General features: G+C 51.4%; 1 protein-coding gene across 1 annotated transcript in view; it reads right to left on the bottom strand.

Moving 5' to 3' along the window:
* Positions 1-23855, bottom strand: part of DAAM1 (dishevelled associated activator of morphogenesis 1) — a 97820-nt gene that overhangs the window by 8732 nt on the left and 65233 nt on the right. Inside the window, 18 exon segments of the mRNA XM_075753322.1 lie at positions 68-156; positions 1898-2004; positions 2784-2868; positions 8197-8300; positions 9697-9726; positions 14632-14739; positions 14853-14993; positions 14995-15162; positions 15485-15672; positions 16008-16066; positions 16541-16679; positions 16804-16921; positions 17252-17318; positions 17748-17851; positions 17970-18080; positions 18528-18861; positions 20655-20749; positions 23387-23458. Of these exon segments, the coding sequence (XP_075609437.1) occupies positions 68-156; positions 1898-2004; positions 2784-2868; positions 8197-8300; positions 9697-9726; positions 14632-14739; positions 14853-14993; positions 14995-15162; positions 15485-15672; positions 16008-16066; positions 16541-16679; positions 16804-16921; positions 17252-17318; positions 17748-17851; positions 17970-18080; positions 18528-18861; positions 20655-20749; positions 23387-23458 (2119 nt within the window).

Raw genomic sequence — 23855 nt, 5'->3', positions numbered from 1 at the left:
CTTCCTATGAACGCTCCTCATGCCAGTGCGGAGCCCCTTAGGGACCTTAGCAGGTCCAGCCACTTGCCTTCCACCTTGGGTTTGACTTCTGCAACTCTCTCTGCAAACTTCTTCTTGAAGTAGAGGGACTGCAACCTTTGCTGATAATGGTTTATCCTGGGGAAAAAAAAAAAGAGGTGCAGGTTGAGCTTTGCTTGCTCCAGGCAGAGCTCAGTTGCTCTGCTGCTCACAGCTGTGCTAACAAAGCTCGCTTGAGCCACGGTGATTAAAAAATAATGACCGCATTTCTCCCTGAAACTATGCTGGGATGGGAAAAAATGACAACTGAAACTACAGCTGTCCTGGGGTGGATCCAGGTGGGCTCTTAAGCACATGCTTAAGCCTATCCTTAACTCAGCAGGTTCAACAAGTGTATTTTTACACCTTATTGCTATGAACAAACAGTTCATTTACAACCACTCCTTAGCAAAGACGCTGATGAGGTCTGGGCTCCCAATGGCTTTGTGATGAGCTGCGGGTGGACACAGGCACACCAACTGCCAGCACTAACCAAACTGCACCTTCAGATCCTCAAAATGATGGCCTGGGCTGGAAAGCCACCAACACAGCCTAATCCAGCCCTTTCCTGGGCAAGTTAGGGACGGCTCTGCTCATGTCAGTTGTATTTAAGCTAAACAAGATCTCACTTTTATGCAAATGGCAGTCTGATTTGAGTCATTTGGACCAAGGACCCACGGGAGACGTGCTCACAGACAAGGCCACGGGCTACGCTGTTGTTGTACTAATCAGAGGTGACAAAGACATCACACTCCGTTACAGACCACAGGGCAAATTAAAAAGCCGTGTCGGATATCAAGGGAAATATTTGCATCAGCATGTTGTGCTTTCCAAAAGATGAAGGCACGGGAGCAATACTTGGGCAAGACACTGTGAAGAAGAAAGGTGACCTCCGATACGAAAGCTAATTCTGAGCATCTTCCAACCCCGAGGGCTCAGGTCTGAACTTCACAGCTCCATCCTGCCTGTCTTTGACACTCAGCAACTACACGGTGCATTGCCCCGGTGCTCATCGACACATTTCTCAAGGAGGACAGGAGCGTTTCTATTTTTGATCTCCCACTACAATCTCAGGTTGTAAAACTCACTGACTTTGCAAACAAGTGACTTGCTTGAAGTTCAGCTAAGAAATTCAAAGAGCTCAATACTCAGTTGGATTTAAATAAGGAGCTTCAAGATTTTAACCCACCACCTCTAGAGGATGTGCATACAAAAGATAACATTATTCATCCCTGAAGACTTCTAAGCCTTAAATGATTGCTACCAGGAGCAGGAAGAAATGACATTTCCTTTCCATCTCATGGATTCTCAGGAGCCCCAGGGACAAGTCATTCCTGAAGTGAGGAGCGGGATTCATCTACACAGCAGGGCAAAATTTACATACATCACTCCTGAGTATTTATTAGGTATGTTTGTGTGAAGAGGAAAGGACTATTGTATTACCGTTAAAACAGCACCTGGACCATGATGCAGATGATGGAGTCTTTCAGAGTTGTGCCAGACTGAGCTTTTCTTCCCCGAATGATGGAAACTGTGTCGAGAAGTGACCTGAGAAGCCAACTCCTCTCTCCAGAGGATCCAACTCCCCATCCCTCCCCCCCGGTTCCGTCCAGCTGCTGCTTGTCTGGGATGCACAATCCTGATTTTAGGAGCACAGCATCACGAGCAGTCCCAGTGGGTGGGAGCACCTTGCTTGCCCTCCCATCCCTTTGGCCAACTCATTTCTTGATGTGAAAAACAGTAAGCAGGGGATATTTCCCAACCAGGCTCCATGAAACAGCCACATCGTGACCAGCCCATGCAGGCACTGGCCAAAACACGTGTCCCCTGGGTCACCAACCTGCTCATTTCAAAGAGGAACCGGTCAGCCTTGGCCATGCGGTCCAGCTCATGCTTATGCTCTTCCAGGAGGTCAATGTCACCCTTTTCAGGAACAAACTTCAGGAGCTAAACAAGGGAAAGCACACTGGTGGACATGAGGGCCATGCACAGTTTTTCAGGAACAAAATGGTGATTTAGTTGGTTGAATCTACTACCTTTCGGTATGTACAGAAAGTGACCCCAAGGCACCTATGAAGTAAGAGTTATTGCTGTTCCTGTGATGTCCCTCCTATTACACCATCACATTAGTGACTCTTGGTTCTGCCCTGCCATCACTCTGGTTTTACAACAGATGTACCACATCTGCTCCAAGGAGGTTTTGACTTGAAGTCTGCCAGAGGAGATCTGAGGGACTCACATTTGCTGCCACTCTACCTATTTGCAGGTGGAAATTTTGTGCAATGAATCCTCCCATGTCTCTGCTGAAAGTGCAATTACCAGCTCAGTTTTAAGGAAATGCTTCCAAAGGGATTCAGAGGGGGTGAAAAATGGGATTCCCTTTTTGAGGACTGCAAAAATGCTGAACAAGCTTTCAAAAATAAAAACCCACCGAGCACGAATTTCAAGCCGCAGTCACAAAATGGGCACCTGGCTCAGCCTTGGGGTCCCAGGGCAGATTCGCGTACAGGCATGGCACGTGGAAGCCATTCTGCTCCCAGTGCCAATGTTGCGACCAAGATGCTTTCCTGCTGCTCCAGCCCACTTGGGTGGTTTTTCAACATGTGGTTGGTAAATAATTTGGGGCCCTGACACACTTCTCAAAGCCGTGGTTTTGTCCCGAGCGCCTTGCACAGCATGGTCTCAGCATGAGGCAACCACGAAGGAGCACGAGACACGTTGCCCACCTGCTCCAGCATGTCTTTCGGGAGGTCCTCCTGCTCATCCATCGTCAAAATTGCTCGTTTGATCTCCTCGTTTGAGAGTTTCAGCCTGGGAGGTGGAGGGGGAAGGAGAGTTATTCCCAGCCCAGCAATCGCACAGAGTTGAGGAGCGTTTCCTACACGCTCGTGTGGCATGAACAGCTTAACTCCTGGCCAGCAGCAGCATCACAAATAACACTATACAGTGTGTTATGAAGAAGAATGCGCAAGAAACGCGGTAGGACCATGCTCTGCCAAGGCACGGCACAGAGCAGCCCCGCTGCGAACGAGGAGGTGTCAAACTCCGCTGGCCACTTCCCTCTCCCCACACCACAGCTACCATCCCCCATTTTATAGCATTTTATATACATATCGTAAGTAGTGTATTATACATGTATTAAAAATAAGTAACTTTCACATGTAACTCTCGCACACAGCAATGCTGCTCCTGCAACACCAGCATCCCTGAGGGCCACGGGACCAGTGGGGGTCACGCTCCCCATCTGCAGCACAGCCCAGCCTGGGCTCAGGAGCGCAGCTCAGCACTGCTCCTGAACCCATCGCCACAACCCCTAAGGAAAATTTAGCCAACTTCTGCTGCTTTTCTTGGTGTTGAACGTTGCCTCTCCCACCCCTCCCAGCTGCCTTTGGTTGGAGTCTCCATCTAAGAAGAAAAAGAAATCCAAAGTTTGGAGAAATGGATGCTGAGCATCCCAGGAAACCCATCAGGTTTTTTTTGGAGGGGTGGGGATTCAACGTGCTTTGAAGTGTAACCAGTTGGAAACCAGCTTCTGCCCCCACCCGCTTTTTCTTCCTCCACTTCACGTAACAGGAATCGAAAATGTAGCCTCAAATTGGAGATTTCTAAAACCACAGACCATTGTATCACAGCAAGCAACAGCAGGTTGGTGTTCCCTGGCAGTGGTTTATTCGACAGCAGCCTGCGCTGAGCTGAGGCAATAGACAGAAAGATGCCCTCAGCTCCTCCTGGGCTAGAGCACCTATTAATTAGAGTTTCATACGTCTGCAGCACTCCCCATGACCACTCCCTGCAAGGACTTTGACTGCAAAACCACGCATACTTTTCTTCACGTTTTTGCACTGCAGTTGATAAAATAATCTAAATGCAAAAGAGGGAAACCCCAGAAACTCCTGCAACTCTGTCTGCCAACATCCTATCCCTTGCCCAGCTTGCAGTGATGGTTAAAGCCATTGTAACAGATAAGTTTAAAAAAAAAATCCCCTGTTATTGCATGGAAAGAAAAGACCTGTTTGTGGGCTTGGAGGAAACCTATCACCCCAGTCTCAGTGATCAGCGCTGCCAAGGGATGCTGAAACACTGGACGTGGCTCAAAGGAATGAGCTGAAACCAGAAACACACCCTACGGCAGGATGTGAGACCTGCAAAGTCAACCTGATCAGCAGATCAAAAAGAAGATTGGGAGCTGACTTGATCACTCCGACTAATTAAGAGGAAAGTATTTTCATCCTTGCATCTCTTCAGGGAGCAGACTGAGACTGTGGAGCTGGCTTTTGGAAGATGAAGCTGAAGCAGGAAGGTGCTGGTCTCTAAGACCAGGCTAGAAAGGGTTTGGTTTAGCTTGACATCTTTTGCTCAAGACTGAAAGTGAAGGATTAGCTTTATTAAGGCTGGTGGATCTTACAGACCTGGCAAGTAAATATTTGTTCCTTTTGAGTTCATGTTTCTCATCTCGTACCCAGTCCTCTCTCACCTCCTGCTTGAGGCAGCACCCCAAGAAAGAGTTTGTTAAATGAGGAGTGAGTTAAAATCTCACCTCAGCCAGGGCAGGAAGCACAAAGGTTGCGCTGAGCAGTGGCCAGGACAATTGCTGGGCTGCTCCACAAGGAGCAAACCTAGCATCCATGGAAAATGTCCCCTCTGATGCTTGCAGTGACGAGCAGCCGTGTCCTGTAGACACCCTACCTGTCCCGTACGGGATGGACACGACCCAAGGTGGGATATGAAGCTGCAGGAGGACTCTTTTTACACCCAAGCAGCAATACAAGAGCTCAGACTGCCAACAAATGTCACATTGGTCCCCACCCCGGTGAAAAGCAGACACTGGCTGGATTTGGACATTTGGGGGATCCCTGGGAGGCAAAAATGCTCCTGGGAGAAGGGGGCGGGTAGGCAGTCACCCCTTATCCAAAGCCAAAGTGAACACCTAAACCAGGCACTTTCCACTGTGATCATCTCCAGGAGGGCAGTGAAAGATGAGGGTGACTTTTGTAAGCCCTGCTTATTAAAAACAAAGTCAATAATAGAATATATTTTAAAAAAAGAGGCTGAAAAAACTTTTCTCAGGAATCATCAAAACCCCGTGCCAAGAACAAGAGCCTGCCCCGGCATCGGCAGAGAGCAAGCGCGGGGCGCCAGAAGAAAACAGCTTCTCAGACAATTTGATGGGAAAGGGGCCAGTGAAAGCTAGAAGCTTATCTATAACCACAATAATTATCATTGTTGGCAGCAGCTGTCGAATGCGAGCCGTCTGAGAGGAACGGGGTCACAGGACTTGCTGTCACAGGGATTTAAAGCCAGCAGCCCGCCGATGCAAAGTGACAGCTCGCCAGCCTGACAAGCGCGAGGCTATTTTGCGTGGCTTTTGTAGAGTCCTGCGGAGGACGTAATAAGTGTGAAGGGGAAAAACAAATTCCGCCGGTAAAGGGACGCGCCCTCTTGAAAAGCCACATTCATTCGAGAAAAATGCTCCATGCTGCCTCGCCGGAGAGAGGAATCAAACGAGCCATTCACCGCCAGCGCAGGCAGAAAGTGATGGAGCAAGGGCTTGATTTGCATCTTGCAGAAAGCAGCACTAAAAACACACACACATACACAGGGAGCAAAAGCAAGGACATGGTGGGTTCGTCGAGGAAGACCCGATAATGTGCTGACCTCAGCAAGCGTTCTCCAAAAAAACAGAAAAAAGCAGAAGTTAAAAATATTCTTGTGCTGCATTACAAGCCGGAGGAGAATCCAGTGATCTCACTGTGCAGTAATTTCTCCCAAAGCAAGGGAAACAGGCAAAAAAATAAATCTACAGAGAGAGATAAAGTATCTTGCTGGCTGTAATCTTTCCACGCTGCAAGCCAGACAATGCCTGGTGAGCTTACAAACGTCTGGGCTAAATCAGGGGCCAAGCTTGCAGGTCCTTTCGCATGTGAAAGTGTGCTTGTCCCCACCATGGTTGCATGAGGAAGGCGGGAGAGCAGCAGCCCGGCTGCAGCGAGTCACCCTGCGAGACCAGGTTAAGCCAAGCCCTTTGCAACACCGGGGCCAGGGACGTGCTGCTCTGTTCAGCTTAGGGACGGGCAACTGGGGTGGGCAGAGATGAAAGGGTTTGCCCAAGGTCATACGGAGTCTGGCTGGACCTGAGCCTACACAGGCCCTTGGGAGCCAGAAGAATATTTGGGCTTCATCCTGACACTGCCCTTCCTTTTAGTCACTTGGCATCAAGAGTAAATCACCCAAAGGGATCTTAGGGAAAGAAACTCAGTGGTGGTCCCTTGCAAAAATGGGGGAAGGAGCAGATTTGTCTGCTGCTGCAGTGCTAGAGAAATGCCCTGCCTGGCTGGCCTCTCCGCCTGTGCATCCCTGGGAGCACCACAGGACGAACCCCAAAGCATGTCCAAAGCAGCAGCTGGCACAAGTCGCTGCTCCCCCAGAGCTGCTCAGCCCTGCAGGACTCCCATGATGCAGGATGTGCGCGGAAAAAGCTGTATGAGAGTCCTGAAAACCACCCGGCAAGGCAGGTCTGATCCCACTTCTCCTCTAGGAAATGACCCAAAGGGGAGGGCATACAGGCAGCAGCCCCCGTCTTGTCATTTTTGTTGGATTAATTACTGGCAACTCATTTCCAGCCATCACTTTCTTGGAAGAGAAAGATTTGCTGGTGAGATGAAATGAAGACCTTTATGCAGTAAGGCAGGGAAGATGCCTTTGAAGTTAATTGCTTGAGTAGCTCCATTTCCCACTGAAGGGGCTATTTGCATTCTTAACTTTCTATTATACGCTTAAACCTCTGGCTGAATTACACCTAAACCCACACTGACTGCTCAGCCTAAGTACGCCGGGAGGCAGCCCAGCCAGTGCCCCAAATCCCATTGCTTTACTTGCTAATAGCTGGCTGACACAAACGTACTCGTTCGCCTGCTGCTTTAAACTCCGCTCTCATCGTCATCCTTTTTATTTGGACAGCTAGGAAGCATGAAAATCCCCAGAAGCAACCCAGAGCAGAAATGGCCATAAACACGGCAATTTTACCACCGAACGCTGCGGCACGTGGCTCACTGCACTCATCGCTCCCGCTGCCCACAGGGCTGTGGACCACCTTCAGGAGAGCTTGAAGAAGCTCCAAGGACTGTGAGTTACTTGCCCAGAGGGGTTTTTTTTGCAGGCATCAGCCTCCGCATGCTTTCCAGGGAAGGAAACCAGCCGGGCTGCCCAGGCGAGGCACCGGCTCTGCCGATCCATGGTCCGGGAAAACACAGAATTTGGGCGCCATGGCTGCAAGCCCAACCTGCCAGCGATGCTGCTCCATCCTGGCCGGACCTGAGTGGCACAAAACGTTCTGCACTTCCATGCAGCGGAGCAAACATTTCTGAATGGAGCTATACTTTACTGCTGTTGGGACTGTATTTTTTCTGGGTGAGTCAGAAACAAGTGGCATTTTCTACTGCTGTTCGCGTGGTTTTTTTTCCAAGTAGCTACACTGATGGTTGATCTTTTCAGACCACTGCAGCCTGGCTTCTCCCTTCTCAGAAGTCAGTCTTATTGGTGTAGTTTATCTTGCCAAAAAAAGGCTCTTTTTATCCTCTTGGCAGCAAGCTGGGGATGGGATTAAATTGCTGGTAGCAGGGCAGGGTTGAGCCTGCATCGCGAGGGGTGAGCAGGCGGCTGTCATCCAGCGGGGCTGGGCAGCTGTAAGAGGGGGACGTCCCCTTCCCGAAATGCAGATGTGGCACAGAACACCCACACCGGCAGCCAGCCCTGGCCAAATTACGCTCCCTGCACCCTGCCTATACCCAGCACTTTCCCCAGCCTAACAGAGACCTTCTTCAACCATCATCAAAGACCAAACAAAACCCAGGCTGAGTAAGGTAAGAGGTGAAACCAACCCCCTCCCATCCCCTGCAAAGGCTCTGGGGCTTTCCAGGGACACCAAATTGCCCCGTACCCGGTTAATCGCATCTCCCCGCCGCACCACCCCGCCATGAACAGTGTAAGGCTATAGCTGGGTTCAGGTGTCGCTGGCTCTCCTCCCATGCTGGCTCTTGTCATTAAAACCCCCCTGGGGATGAGGAACAACCCCTAGAGCCCAGGGCAGGGTATCAAGCACCCCCCCCAGCTCCCCAGACAGCGAGAGGGTATTAACCCTACCTGGAGAGGAGGATATTGCAGTTCTGAGCTCTCCGGCCATCTATGACTGAAAGCTCCTTGACTTTATGCCGGGAACTCAAGGTGTCATCGATAGCATCTTCCTTCTACAAAAAAACAAGGGGGGAAAAAAAAAGCCTGGAGGAAAGCCGTGGAGAAGCAAAGACATTTAGTGCTCTCAGCACATAGCAGCGTGATACACAGCAGACCCCCATTAATCAGGAGCGTCATCACGGGTTACGGGTAAAACCCATCGCCTGTAACTGAAACACAGTAAGTTGCTTCATAAACCAGAGCTGGCTTTGAAGCCACTGGTTAGAAATGTAAATATTTTCTCAGACAAGGAAGATTTTAGAATCTGCAAACACACAGGCACGGATGAATAAATAAAGCTGGGCTTTCTTAGCACGCATATTTGTGATACTTCATTAAATCCGCACATGAAATATTTCATTATGGGCTGCTGCACACACTCAGCATCACTCTTGTTCTTCACCCCCACTCCAAACATCTGCAGTCGCCCTTCACGCATCAGTCCTCCTGAGCAAGCTAACCAACACGAGCTACTGGACTTGCAAACACAACCTGCAGCATTTGCTGCTCTTTCAGGGAAATTCTCCCCAAATAAGGGATTTGAAAGCAGGAATTGGTGTCGCATAAGCACCTACATCTCCTAAGCTGCTTAAATATGTTACCTTCAAATGAGTAACAATATACCAAATTGCGGTTGTGGGTGAATGGGCAGATCTACATACAGCAATCTTGCAGGGTTGCCCAAGGGGTTCACGTTGCCCCAGTTTTAATTTACCATATCACATGTTTTAGTAAGGTTAATCAATTGAAAGCCGGCTATTAAATCCTTCTGGAAAGTACACAACCTGGAGCTGCAAGGTTCCACGTGCTGCAGATCCGCACTAAACCTCTGTGAGTGTAGGAGACCTGGCATACAGCCACTGCACAGGTAGAGAGTAAGCACAGAAGTTCCCATTTTTTACTCTTTTTCTTGTTTGAATGAAAAAAACCCACCCAGCTATGAGAAATGGGAAGCTGCCGGGACAGGTAACGTAGGTGAAGGAAGGTGAGCCCCAAGTCACCATCAGCTGTTCCTCTTATGTGCCTTGCCTGCTCTGACCGTGATGAAACAGAGAGCTTCAACCCACAGACAGGAGCTTATTTATTTCCATGTTTTGAGGAGAAAAAAATAGGCAGTGGTAGGAGCTTCCCTGTGTTAAGCTCCATCTGAAAATTCAACCCCTGGACTCAGACGTTGGCTACGGTGTCTGGCCAGACAGCAGAGAGGAGGGCAGCTTCGTACTTACCAGCCTCCCCAGCAGCAACTTTCAAGGTGCCCCTCCTGATGATCTTTGTACCTCTCCAATTTAAACCCCACTTCGCCGCAGGTTAACCCCCCACAGCAACACACGCGTCTCCCACGTCCCCAGCCCCACGCTCGCCCTGCCCTTGCTGCTTGCAGGCACTGGGCTCCTGCGGATGCTCGCTTACCTGTCTGGAGTTACCGTTCACAAAGAAGTCCTACGGCCATAGCAGAAGCATGGAAAAAGGCAGTAAAAACACATGCAGTTCAGTGATCTCAGCGAAACCAAAAGGATTCGAAGCATAGTCAAGGGGATGGTGCAGCACGGGGGGCAGCTCGGCAGCATGGGGAGGCACTCGGGGTCTGCCGGCACCGAAATACGGGGGGATGCACATGAAAATGTGGTGAGGGTTAAAGGATGCGCAGAAGGGGAGGGCTGATGGAAGAGGGAGAGACAGCTCCATGAATGGATCAGGCCAAGGTGCTGGTGTGCAAGGAGGTGGGGAGGGGACACGGGACGAGGTGGGAGGATGCTGGCCAAACTCTGCCACTGCTCTGCGCGAGGCTCGGCGAGTGCTGGCCCAAAGGCACAGCACCGCTCAGCCCGCCGTGCTGGGGAAGAAAATTGCTAGTTTTTGTAAATCTGAGGGACTGAAATGCCAACGTGGCTGCCAGGAAAAACATGGCTTTCAAGTGGAAATAACGAGAGGCTCATCCTGGAGCAAGTCTGGCCGCAGCAAAACTTTACCATTTGCCATGGCAACTTGTTTCCCCTTGACTTCTGCCCCACCTGCATCACGGTCCTCCAAAGACCTGGTTGTCCTGCTGGGCTCTCCCCACCAGACTGGAAGCAAGTGTGGCAAAGCCAGCACCACACACACACACACACACACAGAGGTTTTCCCTCCTTGTTAGCTGGGCTGCATCTTGTTTTTGTGTTTGCTTGGCTCAAGAAACCATCTGGCAGCTCCATGATGGGGAGGGAGGTTTCAAAAGATGCATAAATCATTTAATTTTTTCTTTTTCTTAGTAAAAAAAGAAGGCTGGCAGTGAGCGGAGGAGGTAGGGGGATCCAAACACAATTGGTTTACAAGGGCATTTCCCTCCAGCCCCTCCGCGCAGAGGTGGCTGATGGCCCATGTGCCTGGTTTGAGTTGGTCATCCCCAAACACAATCCCTTCCCTGCCTCCTTTTTAAAGGAAACCTTGTTTATGCAGGTCTTCCCCTGATCGGCTGTCGAGGCTGGATCAGCCCAGGACCCACACATGGCTCTGGGTGGGAGGATGGGAAGGAGCTCCATTAGGTGCCACCGAACACCGGGGCTGGGGGACCGGCACCCACCAGAAGCTGAGCTGTGCCAACCGCAAGCTCTGTGGCTAAAAACCAACATGTCAGGCTTTCCTTAAAGCCACAGAAATGCTGCAGCCATGAAGCAGGACAACATGTGCCAGCAGGCAAAGAAACTTCATCCAAGAAAAGGAGAGACTGACCCTTTCTTTGGCAGAGGGATGAGCACCCATGGGGTGCAACATGGGCACCCCGGCGCAGCGCTGCGCTGAGCACTTCCCCAAGGCAGCATCGTACCCATCTGCATGGAAACACGTATCAAAGAACTGCCACAACCATGCCCAGGAGCAGAGTTCTGGCAATGGCACCACACTGGGGGCTTTGCAAGGCAAGGGGGACCTGCAGATCCTGAATAAGGACACCCAAGCTGCCACTGCTGTACTTCAGGGAGGTTAGATGAAAAACCATACAATTTAGCCAGACCTGTGGCTGTTGCAGAGGCAGAATTAACTCCGTGGATCAGTCAAGGTTGTAAAGGATCGAAGTTTCATAAAGCAGCCTTTTCCCAGCAGGCTCCTTCGTGGGACAGGCGCAAAGCACACCCAAGGCAGCAATGGTTATCTTCTTGTTCATTTAACTGGTCATTAATTAGAAAGCCCTCCTTCCATCCTGATGCTCAGATCTGCCCCATGCTGCTGGAGAGGAGAAGGATGTGGTGGTCCTCCTGCAGCCTCCTGCTCCGGGAGAAAAAGGGCTCCCCGTGCATTAAGGTAGAGAAAAGGCTTGTTACAAAAACCCTCCCTCTCTGCCTCAAACCAGCCTCAGCTCTGCCCCTTTCCCTCGCATGAACTGCGATCAGCCTCTGCTGCAGGACGGTGGTGTACGAAGGAGTAGCTTTAAATCTGCTGCCACCATCCCCACAAACATTCCCCATCCCTGGTGCCCTTAGCCCCTGCACAGGTCACTCTCACTTGCACGGAGGAGCTGCAGGCTTTTCTTTCATCCTTTTTTAGCAGATGAATTCTTTCCCAGCTCACTGCTAAGCCCTCGGTTCAACAACACGTATGTTTTCCACTTGGCCGTGGTTCTTCTACATCACTCATCGCTGCAGGACCTGCCAGGACTGCCCCGACCGTGTCACTGCCACTTATCAGCATCGCTCCCAGCCTCTTCTCCCTTGCAGGCTCTCAAAATATCTCCGACGGAGGCGCAGACCCCTGCGTAGCACAACGTAAGCCCTGATGGCCCTAGACTTGCTTTCCTCCATCACCACATGCACGTCCTTAAGCAGTTACCTCCAGCCCTGCCAGGTCCTCACACCGCAGCCTGAAACACAGAGCTCCTGTTGCTTTTTCTGTTATATCTAGCAAGACTGGTAAACGCTGGTATTATGCACAGCTACGGGGCTGAGCCTGTCTCAGGGGACAGGGGCATCTGCAGAGCCTCGGCAGGGAGGATGGGGAGGATACGGGCTCTCCCGACAGCTCAGGGCAAGTGCCCATGCATCGCCCAGCTCAGGGCAGGGATGCTCCCAGGCTGAGCCGCAGGAAGCCCAGAGGGCTCCTGTCCTCCCCGAGAGTTGCAGAGCTCACTTTGTAGCCTGTGACGTGGGGAAAAGCATTTAAAGAGATGCTGAAAATTAAATTTAAGGATTAAATCTCAGGTCTGTGCACTACTTAGGGATTCCCAGGCACTATGGCAATAAAACCAGCCAAATCCCATCAAGAGCAGCCCCACAACAGCCACTTGGGGGGCGCTCAGAGAGCTCTCTGCACCACGCACACCTCTGCACGCTGCCCCTGAACCCTGCGGGGGCACCGGCCACAGCAATGCACCACTCAGCCATGCGGTTTCAGAGCCCCGGTTTGATCGGGGTATGGGCAGGCAGGCAGCCCCTGATGCTCCAGGTCCTGCCGACGTCATGACAAGTGAGAGGTGCGATCACCAAGCAAGTGATTTTTGGCCAAGGGCTCAAGATGGGGAGCAGGAAGAAGAAATCCCTGCTCCTCTCCTGCTTGCTCTAACCAGAAACCAACTTTTGCTAGAGCTCAAAACCACTGCAAATTATTAAGGCATTAGTTCATCATCCCTCCCCGCAGGGACAGCCCGTTCACATGGAACTCCCCCAGCCCTACACCGTGTGCGAAGTGCCCCGTGGTGTGCGTGTGTTCTCCCAAGGAGTGTCTCTAACCCCGGGTGCTGGTACGTGCACGGCAGCTGTCTGCAGAGCTGTGCTGCTGGCAATGCTGGGCCACGCAGCCAGGCACCCCCTCCCCATGCTGGGACGGCAAGTGGGGGCACCCTGGGGACTCACAGGTGAGCAACCACGTGCCCTCAGGTCCAGGGGGATGTGTCCCATCACTCGAGTCACAGAAAACAGTACTACCATGAAGCCTGGGTGAGCCACAAGGAACTTGTGCATCATACTCCCAAGCCATGGCAGCATCTCATGGGTGGGATTTCACCTCCTCTTTCCCAATCTCCCTCCCAGGTGCTCTCGCAGCATCTTCTGCCAGTCCCACCCAGTCCCTGGCTCTCACATTCAGCTCCCTTTTGGTCCTCATCCCTTGCGGGGTGAAAGCCCGTGTCACAGCTCTCCTTGCAGCATCTCTCCCTTCTTGCTGGCCCTGAACCTGACCGGCTGCTTCACCCAGCAAGACCTCAGTCAAGCCAAATTATTTTTAAATTCCTGCCTGGCAATAATCCGCAGCACACCAGGTGATTCATGGACTCGGGCAAGCAACCCAGAGGGTGAACTGTCCCACTGACACACCAGGTTTCTATTCTTGCTCCCCCTCCATTTCCATTTCTTGTCTTCAGACATGCCCTTCAGTAGGCATGAGTCAAGCTCCAAAAATGCCAGGGGACAGAGCCAACACCATGGTCACCTATTCCTGAAACACATCGGGACAGCACATACTTGTGGTGGGTTACTCTTGATATTTGCCCTGCTTTAATCTGCCTTGATCTTTCCCTCAATTAGCCTCTGGAAGAGATTAAACTCTTACGTTGCCTAAGGAGCTTATGTGTTGGGTCCACTCCTTCCCGGCACCGTCCCTCCGCCTGAGCCTGGCAAGAGCAGGACAAGCTGTTCTCTTCTCCCAGCAACACAGCCAGACCTTCAGCAGGTGAACATGACTTTTTCAGCCTCTCTCCTTGCTTTTTCTCCTGCCTTCCTGAAAAACTCATTGCTTTTGCCCATCGTGGTCCTGCCTGGGGTAAAATAAGTGTCTAATTTTCTTCGTGTGCTTTGATGCCTTCCAAACTGGGGCCATATTGCTTGAGCAGGAGATTAAAAAGCAGAGACTTCTGCCTGCAGTGTCATTATTTTGGTTTGGGATTTGCTTTTTTGTTCAAAGCTCACATTTTGCTCTGGGCTCACTACAAAAATAAAAGAAGAGATCCACCCATGGTAGATGTGGGTAAAACTTAGTCCTTCTTGGCCAGAGAGGGATAGAAATTTTCCACCCAATACGGAGACATGAAGCAGTTGCTGTTAAGAGCGATCCAAAAATATTACCCAACCGTGGCCACATCTGGGGGTTATTTTCATATATTCCCTGTCTCTTTAGTTTGTTTGGTTTTTTGGTGATCTGTCTTCATGACACACGTGGTCAGGTGCGTGGGCAGGCACACCGAGCTGTGAACGGCCACTTCAATGCAAAAGCACCGACATGAGGATGAGAAGATAAAGCAGATCAAGTCGAACTGGCAAAAATGGCATTGGTATGAAATAATGACGGGAAATGTGTTTTGAAACCACAAGTGAAACCGCATGATCTCGTAATGGCGGTGCCTTGCCCACATCCCCGCGTGCACCCCGAGCCAGCCGTTACCTGCTGTCTTTGGTAGGCAGAGAATGTTCTTTCCAGGTCTTCGAGGTCCAGGATTTTGAACACTTTTGTGTCATCTATGTTGGTCCACACAGTGCCCACCAGCTTATTCTGCAAGACAGCGGGAGGACTGCAGGTTGGGGGTCCCCTGCCCACCTGCCCCATGGCACCAGGTGGCTGTTCAGCACCTCCAGTTTCGCTGCCCAAATTATTGCCCGGCTTACCTCTGGCAGCTTGGACCAGTTGAAGGACTTGAGGGCATTCGTCGGCTGTGGGATGCTCTTCTTCTTGAGGGTTAAGCCCAGAGGTGCTCCGGGGGGAGGCATCACCCCATCCAGGGGTGGGGGGCCAGGGGGTGGTGGGGGGGCCGCCTGGAGGGGGGGGTGGTGGAGGAGGTGGTGGGGGACATCCCCCTGGTGGTGGCGGTGGTGGTGGAGGGGGAAGGAGGGATCCTGGAGCTGGAGAAGGTAAAGGGCCACCAGGAGCTCCTGGGGGCAAGGGAGGTCCTCCGGGGCTGGCAGCACAGATTGCCCTCTGGGAGAGGAAGAAAAAAGGGGACTGGTCATACGGAGCTGGGGGACACCACCCAAGAAATACCCCCAGGCTGATTTTTAATTTTTTTTGCCAAAATTTAACCAGCACAGGAAGCACTCAAAGGCTTCAGCACTCCTGACTGAGGTCCAATACAGCTGGAGAGGTGAAATCACCCCATCACCAGGGATGGACATCTTGGTGGCCCTCCCAACAAGCTCCTTTCTCAGCCCTCTGTGCAGCTCAGCCTCCAGAAATCACCCCACAGTGTTTGCAGGGGGGGGGTGGGACTGGGCCACAACGGGGAGGAGGTTTGGGGCCTCACCCTGCTCATCTCGTGGAGCTGCGCCGTGAGATCTGCCACCTGCTGCTTGACCTGCTTGTGCTCACTGGACTCCTTCTCCAGCTTCTCCTTCATCTTGTTCAGCGTCTGCATCATTTCTTCCTTCTCTTGGGCCTTGGCGTCACACTCCCGCTCCTTCTTCTCCAGCTTCTGCTGAAGCTCGCTGTGCTCTGAAACAGCCCCATGAGACCACTTTTGGGTGACAAACACTCCCTTTTGGCGAATGGCAGCATGCAGGGGACTAACCCCCACGCTGCCCTGCAGAGAAGTGGCGCAGTTAAGAAAAGGGAGGGTGTGCTGTGCCTTAATACCCCAGCCAGGGCCTCCCCATGAAAAAATGAAGATCTGCTTTGCCCATTTCCCTTGTAAACCTCATACCGTAATATTACCTCAGCCACTCCATAAAGCCTGTGGAATCCATCCGGCTAAATACATGTATACATTATCCATTTAGCTTACCGTGCGCACTAAAGTTAAAAACGCCGTGTGTTTCTCTGTCACTCACCTTTTCGCATTTTTTCTGCTTGCTCTTTCCACTGTTTCACTTCATTTTCATTGACTAGCCTAAAAGGAAAAGACATGTACCACGTGAGATAATCCTACTGCAGTAAACGAGTGACCATCACCAGCAAGAAACACGACTGAGCAAGCCTGGGCAGCGGGATTCAAGGCTCCCAAACTGGTATTTCTAACACTCTCCCCCCGGCAGGGTTTTGCAGGCTGGGATGCAGCGCTGTCTGAACAGCTCCAGGGATGCTGGCTTGTCCAACCGAGGAGCAGAAACATCACCGGGTGACAGTACGTGATGAACGAGGAAGAGTGACAGCAGCGGTCGGGGGAAACAGCTCGCTGAGGACACAGAGTCTGAGCTTAATTGACCTGCACGTTGTGCTTAAGAGGTGAAAATGATGCCATCGTGGCAGGGATAACCCCCGGCCCTGGCCCTCTCGCCCGCCAGAGCGGGAGGCAGCAAAGCCACGGCAGCCCATGTTGGTGCTGCTCAGCAGCCAACCCCGGTAAAGGCGGGCGGGCACTTACATTCGGACAACGTTTTTAATATTGAAGTTTTCCAGGGGAGTGGCGTCGGGGTCCTGCCCTTTGTCACTCTGGATGACGATCTGCTGCACGATCCGGTCGAGCAGCAGCCAGTACTGGACAGTGTTGCCGCTTCTTTTATCTGGAGGAGAAGGAGAGGAGAGAGTGAGGGGAGCAGCAGGGAGGTCACTGCCACCCCCAGGAAGGAGACATGGGCTGCCAAGCCCCCGGCAGCCGCAGGTTTCCTCCCCCGTCCTGGGACTCACAAGGCATTTGCAGACAGTGGTGCAGGATAGACATAAAGTGCGGGTATGCCTCGGTGTGCGTCAGCCTCTTCCTCGTCAGCTCAAACATCTGAGTCGCACTTTTGGTGTCGATGTGGACCTGCGGAGAGAAGTGAGGTCAGGCCATCGGACCAGCGGTGGCACCACGTGTTTCCCGAGTTTCAGCTCCAAACCCCAGGAGCCATCCTCACCCCACACCTGATGGACAGACAAGCCCCACTGCCCTGCAAGGGGCAAACAGCGCTGGTCGGCAGCCAGAGCAGCAGAGGCACGAAGCAGGCTGTAGGATGGAGGTTGCAACCATCGAGATGGCTTTCCAACCTCCAAATTTTATCCAAAAGACCGCACTTTGTTGCAGGCCACACAGGCGCTTTTAAAAGGAACTGTGGCATCGAGTGCCACTGTCTGCATCAGCAATGTTTGTACTCACCAGCTCAAATCTTTTGGCAAATTCTAGTTCATCTTCATTTCTAAGCATTTCGAAAAAATCTAAGTGGCTGAGGAAAGAAAGAGGAAAAAAAAAAAAAAAAAGACTGTTAAAAGCAGATATGAATGTGACAATTAATAAACTGCAGGCAGCCAGCCTGGCAGCAGCCCAGAGACAAGCGAGGCTTGAAACATCAACTGGATCTTCAGTCTCGAGCTCCCAGTTATTACAGCCTGTCCAAGGAGTCTTTTGGGACAAGCAGAGGAGGAGGAGGGCTGGCAGCATCCCCCAGGCCCCCGCTGGCACATCCTTCCTGGCTCAACCCTATGTTAGAGCGTGGTGAAATGGCTTTTCCCCTCCCTCTCTGGCAACAGCGAAGAATTTCCTCAAGAGGGGCCAGATCAACAGTCTAGATCCTCAAAGGCCAGCTCCAAAAAACAGAAAGCAAGGGCCCAGGGCAAGGGCAAAAATAACCATCAGGCTGGGGGTCACTACTCACCGGTCGAGGGTTGAATTTTCATGCTCTCGTAGTTTATCAATGACTGGCTGGATTCCGAGCATGAGAAATTCGTATCTCAGGTGGAGTCTGAAATCCAGGCTTTCCTGCAGGGGACAGTTGTGGGGTCAACACAGCAAGGTGCACATCCTCAGAAACCTTACTGAAACAAAACAACCCCAAACCCACCAAAACACCTCCCTCTCCAAGAGCCCCGGTGCTCACCACGCCTGCCCCCTGGCTCAGGACTGCGTTGATGAAGGACATGATGGCTGTCTTGAGGCTCACTTCGTCCCGATACCGCCCCGTGCTCTTGTCCAAGTCATTTATCAGCGTCTGTCAAACATGCAACGTCAGTTAAATGCCCAGCGACAGCCCCAGAGCTGCACAAACGGCCGGGGACGCGTGCAGGAACCACGCATGGTGCTCCTACAGCCCCTGTAGCTGGGGGATGGATCAGCTGCTGCCTGCTGTAATGCGGCCCACCCCAGCACCCGTTTGGGCTAACATCAGCCCATCCAGATGTGCTACAGCCTTGCAGAGCTGCAATCCCAGAGACGCTGCACAAGCAAGCTTTTTTTTTCTTTTTGAGGGGGTGCTGCCTTAAATAACTGGTTCTTCACTCTTTGCTCAACTGCAGACCTCATCAGAGGTGGTTCTGGGGTAATCCCCAGAGTGTCTAAGTTGCAAACAGCCATAAAAAATCATTTGCAACTGGCATTTAGATATCCAGGAGGAAGAAGGGACAAGAACGCTGAATTTTGGGAGCAAGTCAAGACTTACCTGAAAACGAGTCCGTTCGCTGGCGTATTTCTGGTAGTGCAGCATCGCCTCCAGTACCTTTTTGTGGCCCCCAGGAACCAGGCACACAGCGCCCATGATTTCCAGCACTGCCACCTTCGTCTTAATATTCTCCGTGCTCAGACTCTGAGCGATTACGTTAATACTCTCCGAATGGGCCAGGACGTGAGACCGGCCCAAGGAGTTGTTCATTAGTGCTTTTATACAGCCAATGAGCGAGGTATGTATTCGAGACTCTGCCGTCTCATAGTCCATGCTTTTGAGAAAGTTCAGAATACACGACAAGCCATCCAGGTCGATGAACCGGGTTACAAACCTGTCAGAAAGAGGGTTTTTACCTTTAAAACCAAATGCTAAAGGACCCTTTTACCCTCAAACAGGGCTGGCGTGTCTGTTGTTGTAAACCCAGGAACGTCTTCTATATTTTTTCCTGGACTCTGGATAGCAGAAAGCCTGCAGGCCTCCTACGGCCCAGAGACAGGGAAGGGGTTGCAAAAATCAATTTAATCAGTGCTTGGTAGCGTAGGCAACCAGGCATTATCTGCACAAGGTTGTCCAGATCTAGGTAAGATATTTAGAAGACGACCAGCTAACCCAGCAGAAACCCCAGGGTGAAGGTTAGGAGTTTGCAGCCACACTGCTGCAAAACCTTCCCAGTCCCCAACCTGAGTCTTAAATCTCACTCACTTGGGACCAGTTTTGCCCAGGACTGGAAGAAGCTCCCAAGTCCTGGAGTCACCTCCTCGTCAGCCACAGACACCCCAACACCAGCCGAGCCCATGATGCCTGTCAGACTTTCTGCCTCCTGCTACTTCTCCTGCCTCACCATCCACACCCTTGTCCTCCCTTAGGCACATCTCACCATTTTTAAGGGATTTCTGATTTTTATGATGACTTATAATGCCACTAAATAGAAAACAGATAGCAAATGCACAGCAGCGCCCCAGGCAGATTCACCAGAGCAGGCAGACGTAACACTGCACGCTGCCCAGGCCTTTTAGGACCTCCCTGCCTGATGCCATCCAGGCTGGGTGTATTCTGGTTTGGCAAAAGGCATGGGCTCGGAAAGCAAATGAGCCAAGGAACATCCCAGCATCGGGATGATTTTAATTCGAAACAAGCCATGCTGATGCGCAGCAACAAAAGGGGTAATTGCAGGCTCAGGGAAAACTGATTTCTCTGCTTCAAAGCCTGCTCTTCTTACAGTCAAAGTCAACAGGAAATTTGACGTTCACTTCCCTGGGAGCAAAAGCAGGTCCAACAGGTAACATTTTTTATAGAGCCTGCTGGATCCTTCCGACTTCCAGCGAGACAAACCACTTTTAAGGACTTTGCAAAGTTTCATGGCTGGGTACCAGCCCTGCTCCCAGGGGACTATGGGGAGCCAGCACCCAAGATGTCCAGGTTCCACGGAAATTGGGTGCTCACCCTCAACCCTGGGAATTTCTTACCAAGTAGCATCACCAGAACCATTGCAAAAGAGAAACGGAAGACGGGAACGCAATTACAAGCAATAGCTGTTTCTTCCATAACCAGACTGGGTCATGAAACATTTTTCCATCAGGAACTGTTGACCTGAGGCATCTTAAAGGTTTTGCAGATGTGTGCATGCAGACTCCAGAGAAACCAAAGTTAGGAAAAACTACAGACATTCAGAAAGAGTCCCACCCTTTCTTTACCCTCACCATCAAAACCTCCTAGCAATGTTTTGGGGTTTTTTTGCATTTCATAAAAGCCTGAAGATTCATGTGACTTTGTCCCTTTAAAAAGTGCAAGAGAAGTTGAAACAAAGGGCCTGGTTGACCAACAAAAATTGCATTTTTAAAAAAAAAAATCAGTCTGGAAGGATTTTTTTACATTCTGTTCTAATGAGAACAAAAGCAAATTTGAAAAATAAGAAGTTGCCTGATTTGTCTGAACAGATGTGAAGGTCCTGGTGGTTCCTGGCTACTAAAAGGACCAAGGCAAAATGACAAGAGATCAATCAAAAAAAAGCAAGTGCCTTGTCCTGCACAGGCCCCATTCATATTTCTATTTAACCCCCTCCTCTGCCAGAGAACACAAATCCAAAGCCATGACCACAGCAATAAAGCCAGGAAACGGAATTGCCTCATTGGTTTTGTCCGCAGTGCAGTCTTCAAACTTTCGATTGTTTTATTTCTCTCCTCCTCATCTTCTTTTTCCAAGGCGATCAGCGATTTTCTCTGTGAAAGGAGAAAGGCAGAGGTGAGAGGGGAGGTTTCTCCACAAAGCTCGTGCCTGAGTGGTGGAAGCACCCACTGCCCCTCCACGCCGAGCCACACGGATGGAGCTGGGACCTTAAACCGACTCTGGAAGTCTAAAAGTCCAGATCCTTAATGACAATTGCCAGACTTGGAAAAAGGGACAGTCTGGAAAAACCTCCGTGGTCTGCAAGGAGATGGCCTGGACTGGGGACCGCAAGATGAATGGGCGCCTTTAGCCTGAAGATGTTCCCTGCAAGCACCCAGACAACTCGCTAGCACATGTACAATTAAACTGCGAGTGTTTGGGGCATCGCATGTCAGTGATAACCCCAACCCACATCGGTTTTGAAGCAGCGCTGCTGATGGCCTTGCATCTCCTGGCTACTTGGGCTTTGTTTCAAAGCAGCAGGACACGAACATCGGCTGGTGCTGAGTGCACCCTCTTCTGCACCCTCTTCTCCAAACTTGTTCTCACCCTTCAGCAAGCCCTGGCAAGACACTGGACTCCACCATGCCAAGATAACTGGGAGAGCTGGATAACCACCTTGAGAGGACACACTTAACGTTGTCCTGTGTGATTATTAAGTTCCAGAGTTAACACCCTGCAGGCAGGAGTGGTGTCACCCCAAACTGCTGACCTGCAACTCATCCAGACAAGCCCATGTTGGAGGATGCTTACGACTGTCCCGCTGCAACCCCCAAATCAGACTCAGAGCAGTGAGAGGGAAAAGCTGCGATTCAGGCAAGGAGCATCCCAACTCATGGGCTCTAGATGTAAATCCTGGAATATCCACTACAGCCCATGACCCTCCACGAAATACACTTTGTAAAAGGAAGAGGTAAATAAGTGCATCACACTACCCCATAAGAAAGTGTCCGTCTGAACCCTGCTCAGAGATGCTGCAGATGACATCTGGGTGACATGAATCTCGATGCATTTCCAGGGCTGGAGGGGGCTGTGAGGATGCAGGGGGCTAAGCCGATGCTAACTGGGGGTCTACAGAGGGAAGGTGCTAAACTGGGGCAGGAGAGAAGGAGCGGTCCTTTAGCCTCCCCTGGTACCCATGCATCCCTACAGGTACCCATGTGCCCTGCAGAGGAGGTGGGGGGCTCAGGGGACACCCTGCAGCCCGGAGGGGACAGGATGCTGCAGCCATGCTCACGAGGGTCAGCCAGGGTGCGTCCTGCCAATCCTGTCGCTCCCAGATCTCCCAGTGCAACCCACTAATGTGCATCAGAGCTGGGGACAGCAGCTGCGTGCACAGGATGCGTTTGACATCTCCCACAGTGGATTTTGCTACCAGGCTGGCACTGGGGGCCAGGACCCTGGCTCCCACGGCTCTAGCAGAGCTGCCTGCAGCCCCGGGCATGCATGGGGAACGGCATCGTCACCTCAAGTCATGCAACCAAGGCCACAGCTAAAGCAACACCCTGGGTGCCTCCTGCACCATCCGACAGCGCTGGGCCCTCAGAAGGTCAGGGGGAGCCCTGCCAGCACCAGCCCAGGCTAAAGCAAAGGCAGGAGAAAGGGTCCCAGCAGATACGAAGAGCTGCACTGACCCCCACATGTAACCCAGCTCCTCTTTGGCACTGTGTCAGGGAGATCAAAGCCACGCTCCAGGCATCTGGCAGCCTTTGATCACAAGCTCTGCTCAGGCTCAGGGCTTCGACTGGCCGGCAGCCCGCGGCCAGCCCTGGGCATCCCTGCCTTCCCGGAGGGAAGCACCACGCTCCTTTCCTGGCTCGCAGCCCCCTGCTCCCCCGCTCTGTCCCTGCTTCCTCACCCAGCCCCACCTTCCCTGTCACCCTAGCCCTGTGACAGCAGGGCAAACATAGGGGAAATAAAAAAAGAAAAATTATGATTTTCTTTTACATTTTCCATGCTGGTCCCATCCCTAGTGCAGTGGCCAAAAACCTCAGCACCTTCAGCCATCAAAATCAGGAGCGAGGATGGAAGGGCTCTGAACTGCGCAGCCTCGCAGGAAATAAACTGTATTTCCTACAGAAAACAGTCTGTCTCACCCAGCACGATGTTGACAGGAAAGTATTTAACAAAATTACATCTAAGCACGTCCCTCAAGTGGCATGTTTTGCCCTGGCTGCCTGGCACAGAAGGGTGTCTGAGCAGGAAGACGGTAGCAGGTATTCTCGAAAAAGCACAGGAACTATCGGCTTCAAAGCAACTGCAGCAGCTTGGTGCCCCACCAGCATTGCACAATCAAACCAGGTATTTAAAAACCAGCCTGGTGGTTTTACACCAAAAGCTGCTGTTTTCCATCCATCTAGCAGCCTCCCAGTCCAGGGCAAGATGAAATGCCCTTCCTGCCCTAGAAAATGCCTCCATTTTCCATCTGTGTCTGTTGGTCTAAGGAAGGATATCCTTAATTCCTTACACCGGGGGCTTCTGAACTGCTGGGACAAACTGCAAGCTATTGCCAACTCCAAACTGTTGAGAGGTCCGCAGACCCAAAAGGCTGAAAACCGCCAGGTCACAACTTTGCGGCTACAACACTCGTCACCCTCTCGGATGCAATGCTGGGGATAAGCAGACTGTCACTGCTGCGCTGCTGCCCCAGACGGGGTTCACAAGTGCCAAAGCGTTGGGGAAATACTTACAGCAGCCATTGAATTCAGCTGATCGATATAAAACTCTGGCCAGCTGGTGGCTCCTTTATTTTCTTCCTGGTCCTGTATGGGGGGGGGGGGGTGGAAAAAATGAAACAAAAAGAGCAGATTAGTAGAAAGAACATTGATGTCCCCTGCCTTTCATGACCAACCACCCCTGAAGTGCCCTTGAGCTCTTGCATTACTTTATATCAATATAAGCTCGACTTTCTACCTTCTGAGCTCACCACCGACAGCTCTAGCTATGGGAACATTACCTGATTTATTGAACTAGCATATTTTATGTACAATCTATGTTACACCATCTGCCTGTGGCCAAACTCTGCCCCAATGATACTGCATCGTGTTGTGGTTATGAGCTTCGGAGAAACCACACTGAAATTTTACATCCAGATTTCTCTTGTACTGACTCTTACAGTACCCTTGAAGTTTTGGCTGCACAGCCTTGATGAATGTGCTT

The sequence above is a fragment of the Balearica regulorum genome, chromosome 5 (genome assembly GCF_011004875.1).
Source record: "Balearica regulorum gibbericeps isolate bBalReg1 chromosome 5, bBalReg1.pri, whole genome shotgun sequence".
NCBI classification, from domain to species: domain Eukaryota; kingdom Metazoa; phylum Chordata; class Aves; order Gruiformes; family Gruidae; genus Balearica; species Balearica regulorum.
Note: the sequence above shows the minus strand (reverse complement) of the source record. Positions and strands in the feature narration are given on the sequence as shown.